The 8,338-nt window shown below is 37.2% G+C and overlaps 1 protein-coding gene across 1 annotated transcript in view; it reads right to left on the bottom strand.

Annotated features, from left to right (window-relative positions):
- Positions 1–8,338, bottom strand: part of LOC109371872 (tyrosine-protein kinase TXK-like) — an 80,587-nt gene that overhangs the window by 21,210 nt on the left and 51,039 nt on the right. Inside the window, exons 6-7 of the mRNA XM_019624621.1 lie at positions 1,462–1,541; positions 411–538 (exon numbers count right to left, since the gene is read on the bottom strand). Of these exons, the coding sequence (XP_019480166.1) occupies positions 411–538; positions 1,462–1,541 (208 nt within the window). The remainder of the gene's footprint in view (positions 1–410; positions 539–1,461; positions 1,542–8,338) is intronic.

Raw genomic sequence — 8,338 nt, 5'->3', positions numbered from 1 at the left:
GTTTAAGGGTAATTTTCTATTGTAATTATCTAAAGTAGAGAAGAAATTTGTGGGAGCAAAGAGAAGGAAGCATGATTATTTAGGACATTTGAAATCCTATTACATTTAGCCCTGTGTAAATTTCAAACAACAAATGCATAATGACTAAATGACCTTTCACTTCTCTGTCATCTTATCATTTTTCTAACCTGGCAGAAATGTAAAAAAATCGACCTCCCTCTTGCCCTCAACTAGAAAAACAAAGAAGCATCAATGAGGAGAAGGATTGTTCAGAAGAAGGTTGTATTTCAAGCTCTTAAACATTTTTATAGGAATATTTGCTTCTGTTAAGTTTCTGAGACCAAAGATGCATTTCCCATCTAGGGCTTGGCTCCGTGACTTGATCTTTCAGCCTGAAGTTTCTGACTTACCGGCTGCATTGTGCTGGTGATACCAGATCAAGTCAGGGATTGATTGAAAGAGGTGTTTTTCAGCCACGTACCACTGTCCTGAGTCATTCCTTTTAATCTGATAATGTTTGATGGTATCCTTCATAGTTCTACAATCAATAAAATATGAATTAGTAAACAAGCAAAAGATCACATTGGAACTAAGTCAATTCATTAAGCAACAGGACTCCACCTCCAAAACTCTTATCCTAGCAGCACTACACATGGAAGAAAGGATTGGATTAAGTTAAACAGGTGCCTCACCATCCCAAGAAAATTTCTTAGCTGTATTTTTGGGGCCTTAGATTCAAACATAACTTCAGCCAAAGTTGTCTAGGTGACAAGCCTAGTGTCCAAAAATGTAGAGCTCATAATGGACACATAAGTATTTATTGAATATCAAGTATTGGATAAGTAAATGAACAAATGCACGGTGAGGGGTATATGGAGATGAGAGTCAAAAAAGGGAGGAAAACCCATACAGGCTGTATTGATGAGCAGTTTTGCTATGGACAACTAGGGCTTAATCCCTCCAAGAAGCTACAAGAGACTGAAACGCATCTCAGAACTGTCCCACTAAAGTGCAAAGAAACTAAGGTGCTTATCGAACCCCCATTCCTTATTAACGGAGGATTGCTCCTAGGATCCTCAGGTACTTTCAGCCTGGCCACAAGTCTTCTCATCCAGAGAAAAACCTCAGGCAGAAAGATACAGGATGCTGTCTGAGTGCAGGAGAACTCTCTGGAGGTAAACCCCAGGATGGACCAAGGAATATGAGGAAAGCACCACCAGCTGTGCTACAACTAATCTAACCTCCTCTCTTGATAGTTAAACAAAGGAGAGGAGGGGTTAAGTAATATCCAGTGCCATACACAGAGTTTGTTAGGGATACAACCTGAATTGGTCAGTTGTCCCAGCTTTCAGTGTCTGTATGCTAGGCTCTCATTTACACTCTCTATGTGATGGTGTCTCCATAAAACAAACTGTCCCAGGGATTGTTATTTCTAAAGTTACCAAAATCACAATTGCTTACCTTTTATCTCTTAGAAACACAGAAATTGTGTAGGATCCCAAATGACTTGAATCTCGGACAATAAATGCACCTTCTTTAGACTGCAAAACAATTAATTCATTTTACAAGTTTATTCCTTATTAGAAAGGCAAACCTGTCTTAGTAATGAAAACCAAAGTTATACTGACTTACAATTAAAGGATGAGATTATTTTTACAAGTACAGGTTTAGAAATAATACCTATAAAGTAAAATATAATTAGGGCAAGAATTTAAAATACATGAGTATTTTAAAACTTTGACCCCAATTTTTCTAAGAAGAATTCTGCATTCGACAATCTTGTACCCCACCATTTAGTTATTTTTGTTTTATTGATCAAGATAATAGATCAAAATAGCTGATGAATGGGAACAACTCTGAGACCAGACTGACAGGATGATACATTGGAAGAACAGAAATAAAGTGGTAGGTGGGGGTGAGGGAGGCAGGGAGAAATACATCTGGAATTGGAGTGGGAGGAGTGGAAAAAGAGACCAGAGTTCATGATAAGGATGGACAGAGTAGATTTGGGGGAGCCTGGAGAGAAGAACAAGGAGAGCCATTTTAGTTGTTCTAGGCATATGGGAGAGACAAAAAGAGAAATGGCAGGAGGGAAGATTATGATAATAAGTTTGATGTTAGGTTATGAATTGAATCTCCATGGACATTCTTTGGGAAATCCCAATATAGCCATGAATTGCTTTCAAATAATCTTGAATGCTGGACTGTTTTGTTTGATTTTTTTGTTTGATATTTTAAAATGCTTCAGCTTTACTGAGTGTATTTACACTTGTGAAGAGGAAAATATCTCAGAATCTTGTCAAACCCATGGAAGTTTATGCCTATGAAGTGCTGATAACACTCGAGAACTGCACGACCCAAATAGCACGGTCTGACCTTCAAGGTGAACAGAATGCATGAAGCAGAGTCTTTTCCTACTCCTCCCAGACGCTTACCAAGAGACAAGTCTCATTTTCTGGTCAAGTTTTCTAGTCAAAGAATCTCTTATAGCCATTTTAAATGATAAAAATCTAGCTTTCATTGAATTTCTACCATGTGCAAGGATTTTGTTGCATTCTGTTGGGGACGCAAGATGTAAAGGACAAAAATGTAAAAACCAAGATTGCATGTATGGCTTATATTGATGTATGTACATATGTATGTATGTATATATATATATGTATATATAATATGTATATAATAAAGTTGTATATGGAGTGATCTTCTCTTTTAAAGCTTCAAAGTAAAAAGAGTACAAACAACATTCATACCACAAAGCAATAAAACTAAAATTAATAACAAACTCCAAAGTGAAAAGCCCCTATCACCTATAAATTTTTAAATTCTCTTTTGCAAACCTCATGGAAATTTAAATAAANGCCAGCAGCCACCATGAGTGGCCGTCCAGAAGCCGGCGACTGATCTGCCTCGCCCGGGAAGAGCGCAATGATGGTGCCAACTTGGGCCAGTTAAGCAACACCCTCCACAACTAGACTGAAGAACAAGACAACAGCAACTGGTCTGTTCCCCTTCCCCCGATTCCCCAGCGCTGTTCCTCTCCCCCAATTTCCCAATAAAATCTTTTAAAAAAACAACAAAAAAAAACCATCTGGAGAGCCAGGAAGTTCAAGGGGTGACACTGCCAAATGTAGCAGAGAGGACTTGAAAGTATAAGAACTAGAAAGTACCACCATATGGGTCAGTATGGGGGTCATTGGTAAATCACAGGGTGATGGAGGCAGAAGCCAGATCACAGACATTTAAAAAGCAAATGAAAAGTGAGCAAGTGGAGACACTGGATTTTTCAAAAAGTGTGACTTAAAAGAGCCATGTCTAAATGAAGAAAAGACTAAGGGAGGTTTTTGTTTTTGTTTTTCAAATAAGAAAGTCTTAAGCATGTTTACAGGCTGAAGGGAGAAGGTCAGAAGAAATGAAAGCGATAAGGAGAGAAAGGAAGAATGGGTGGTGGGTGGTCCCAATGGCGGGAACAAGGGCACAGGTTTGGCGTTGCCACAACTGGAGTGAATGAGGTGAGGATGAGAGCATGGCAGCAGGAGGACAAGATTAAGGCAGTTTATGCCTGGTGCCTTCAATTTTCTTAATGAACAGACAGCGAGGCAATTTGCTGATAGGGCAGTGGGTAATATTAGAAAATGGGTCTTGAGGAGAATGGTAAAAGCCTGAGTAGAAAATAGGAAAGGACTTTTACCAGTGACTCTGAAGACCTAGTTGAGGTTAGAGCCTTCATCGACTGAGTCCCTATAACACATGATCCAAATAAGCATAAAAAGGAATTTCCTTAAGACAATAACACTTTTTTCTAACTTCAAAGTTTCTATTTGTCAAATAGTTTTATTCTGTGAATTACTAACAGTGGTTTAGGTGATAATCTATCTCTCTGATGGAAAGAATTCTGTGACTTTTTACATTGTTGTTAATTCTGCTAAGGAGATAGATTGTCATAAGCCAAATTGACCAGAAGTCAAAACATAGACAGGATAGTCATGGGTTTTGAGTCACAGACTCTTCGATAACTGGATCCTCCAAAGTATCCTCCAATAACATGATTTGACTTTTTCTGGAGGTGATGGCAGTAGCTGAATACAGAGTCTGGATTTAATAGGTATGGCTCCAATGGTTTCAAAGATTTCTGTGAGTTCAAATCTCAGCACAAATATTCTTGTTGCTGTATTTCTTTTCTACTTTCTTTTCTCTCTAATAAATAGCAGCAATAGTTTTAACTTTTCAGCCCTTGTTTTCCATTCTTTTTATTGCTTGATCCAGTTTTTTATTTTAAAATNGAGAATACCAGCTATTGGCAAGGGCAAAGGTGTGGAGATGCTGGAACTCCATACACTGTTGATTGAAATGTAGTTGGGTTAAGCTCTTTGTAAAACTGACAACATCTGAGTGTATATCCTATTACCCAGAAATTTTATTCTTAAGTATCTATCCAACTTTGGAGCATAAATGTGTACTGGACTTCATCAAAAGACATACAAGAATGTTCATAACAATATTATTTATAAGAGACAAAAATTGGTTACAACCCAAATGGTCATCTACAAAAGGATGGGCAAATCGATTGTGTTATAGTCAGGCAAAGCAGCACCACACCACAATGAAAATGAACCACCCATACCCAACACCATGGGTAAATTCACACATGGAATGATGAGAGAAAGAAGCCAGACACAAAAACATGCACGGTGTCCAATTCCACTTATATAAAGTAGTCAAAACCAGGCAAAGCTAATCGAGCTATAGACTTATGAACTGTGCACTATTCTGGATGGTAAAAGAATTGAGAAGTTTAGGGGCCAGCTGAGTGGCTCAGTTGGTTAAGAGCTCGCTCAAGAGTTTGAACTCTGAGCAACAGCAGTTCGAGTCCCGGCCTGAGCTGAGCAGCCGCTGAGCTGCCAACAGGTAGCAGGATGGCTCAGCCAAAAAAAAAAAAAAGGAATTGAGAAGTTTATTTTTAAAAAGTTAAACAGGACCATGTTTGACTCAAATAAATTGCTAATGATGGAACTTTTATTATACCAGGGATGACAAAAAATTGTATACACATGGCTTGTATTCATCTTTTGTTATTGGTATATATTGAATATTACAATTTTAATACAGTTTTTTCCTTTCTTAAAATATGTATACATTTTTTGGCACCCTCAGTATATAGTATTTATGAGACAGAGAAATAATGCAGGCACCCATAACACCCTGAAATCACCTTCCATCCCAATTAACATAGAGACCCTGAGTCCTGGTTACCTGTTATACAATATAATTGTGCTATTATTTTTTCTAGTATATTCTGATTCCCACTAATGAGAGAAATTTGAGGGAATAAAGTGTCACCAAATTAGAAAACAGGACTCTTTGGCTTTTATGTATTCTCACAGACTTGCAAATACATTTGCTAGAAAATACTTCAAGTCAAATTTTGTACAAGTTTTATTTGAAAAAAGGTAAAGAAGACACTTTTAGCAGCTCATTTTACTAGGTTCTCTTGGGGAGCAGTCAGTTCCCAGCCACCCATGTAACCAGAGAGCAACAAGCCAATATTCAAATAAAAAGAACTGTTGTTTATCAAAAGGGCTCCTAATAATGTAAAATGAAATCTGAAGTAAAAGTGTAACATTTTCCTCCAAAGTTTAAATTGTTCTTATGAGATGCATATATTTAAATATCTGAGAAAGGGGATTTAAACTTTGGAAGAAATGAATCTAGATAGACATCTCCAAAGAGCTGAGAATTTAAAGAACGTAGAGGGAAACTGGGGTAAATTCTTTACTAGATTTGATATTTTGCTTGAGTACATGTGCATACCTTACCGTAGCTAAAACCAGCTGTGGCTGGCAGACAACTGCCCATCAGACCAACTGGGTAGCGAAGACGGGTCATGAGACCTAGGGAGAAAGAGAAATCGGCATTTCAAGCCTAGCTACTAATAGAAAAGGAAAAAATATATATATATATATATTTAATATATATATAAAACATATATAAATATATATATTAGAAGACAGTACCACTATTTAAATAAATTAGTCAAAAAAGTATTCTNCTAATATAATATGTATATACATAATATAATATGCGTATAACCAAGCTGTATCTGCTTGGCAGATACAGCTCAATGTGTGTCCGCTGTTTAATTTTTTAAAGCTGAATGTATTTACATTCCACAGTTAAAAGTTAAAAGGGAACTTCTCCAGCCCCACCTTCAAAAAATCAACTATGTTCAAACCCAAAAACACATCATATCCATCTGAACTGACTTAAGAATAAGTAAGCCCTTAGTTTCATCCCTACCTCCATAAACTGCCAAGAGCTATTACACTTCTATTCCCCACACTCCATGTATTTTCCATTGTCTCAAAATATCATCCTCAAAAATCCTGACCCCAAATGCCCAATCGGGTTTAAATCTTTCAAAAATCCCCTCGTCATGATGTTAGACATCTCTAACTCTTGTTTGATAGGAATTCCAACATAGCTTCAACTTTCAATGAATCACGTCTTCCATTCATTCTTTTCTTATTATGCCTATTTAATCCAACACACAGAAATATAATTTTTGTCTCTCCTTTAGATATGGGAAAACCATAGTCTGATGTGGATGGTATCAGAGAGAAAAGGCCAGACAGATAGGTAGGTGCCTGGGGTAACCTAGGGGCACAAAAACATCTTTGGGAAGCTGATGTCACTGGAAAATTGTATTTATGATAACTTTCATTGAAATTCATTTTATTGTAAGTGGATGGAAAGAGCATTTTGATAGGACCCTTAGGGTATAGGTTGTGAGGTCAAACAGACAGCATTGCTCTCTGCCTTCAAAGGAGCATGGGTCCACTTAATCACTTCCGTTTATTTTATTTGTTTGTTTGTTTGTTTTTTCAATTGAACCCTGCAAGCTTGGAACAGAACTAAATTGCTTTGGGTAATAAAATAGAATCTAGGTAATACCACCTGGGTTTTCCTTCTTTATCACATTGCTGCTCATCTAAGTAAATATTGAACAAATACTTAAAGAATGTTGATTTGATTTGTGTCAAATTATTGGCCTGCCCTGCTTCAGGCCAGATTACAGACAGAAACCACAACCCTGGTTCAACTGAGCCAAAATACTGATCGGGGAAATCACAGAAGTTAAGAGCTATGTCCAATGGTCTACAAAGACCCTCTTCTGTTAGAGCCCAGGATTCGTAAATCCTCTGAAAGCAAATGCTTTATCCTTACATTACTATGTGACAAAGTCAACAGTTTTGCTTCTGGGGAAAGGAAAAAATAAGTGTACTTATTGAACACCTATTATTGAACAGAAAAGAACACATGCTTGTCACTTTCCTAGAATTATCCCATTTAATTCACATATTGATGCAGTGAGGTAGGTATTGTTATCTCCATTTTACAGGTGAGGAAATAGAGTCTCAGAAAAAAACTCACCCAGGACACAGAGAAGTTAAATAATTTGCTTGGGGCACACAACTAGGTTGGGCAGAGTTGTGACAAATCCAGGTACGACTGACTCCAAAATCTACATTCTTTCCATGACAGTAGGATGTGGTAAGATATGTACCTGGGTATTGTTTATACTTACATCATCACTTTAGCCTCTTCAATGAAATCCTCTTCAGACATGGAGCCTTTATTGATGGCCTTGATAGCTACCTGGATATGTGCTCTCCATTCACCTAAATAGACCACTCCAAACTGTCCGCTTCCAATCTCCTTCACAAAAGTCAACTCAGACGGATCTAGCTCCCACTTTTCTGAAAAGCAAAAAAAAACCCCATGTTACAAGTAGATAAAAGCATGTTAAAATTTTACAGCAAGAAAAGATTTAGGAATTATGTAGACCTATTCTCTTATTTTACAGAGAGTTGAAAAAATTTATACATGAGGGGAGAGGAAATGTAACCATTTTTAATACTCTTCATTGTGACTTAAACGTGAAATTCCAGAATTCAAGTTTAAAAATATAAACTTTATACTTGGAGAAGAATTATGGATATCAAAACATGATTTCTTTTTCCATAGAGACCCACGACGAAACAGGTCTGTGCCTTTCTAAACTAAACCCACTAAAACTAGACATGGGACCTAAAATATTTACGTCCCCAGTCTGTTTTCATCCTGGTGAGTAAATTTGTGAGGCAGATAAAATTTGGGCCCTCCTTCCCCCATTTCAGTCCCTGCTACTGCCCATTCCCATTCCTAATGGAACTTTTCTGCCTCAAAAATTCTTCTCCTTCGGGAAATGTCTAATCAATTAATATAATAAATATGCTCAATGTTAGGATTCTAACCCAAATATATCTAAGTGTATGTTTGCAGTGAAATTTGTGTTAGTGTA

The sequence above is a fragment of the Hipposideros armiger genome, unplaced genomic scaffold (assembly GCF_001890085.2).
Source record: "Hipposideros armiger isolate ML-2016 unplaced genomic scaffold, ASM189008v1 scaffold_596, whole genome shotgun sequence".
In the NCBI taxonomy this organism is placed as follows: Eukaryota; Metazoa; Chordata; class Mammalia; order Chiroptera; family Hipposideridae; genus Hipposideros; species Hipposideros armiger.
This window is presented reverse-complemented; position numbering and strand designations above follow the sequence as displayed.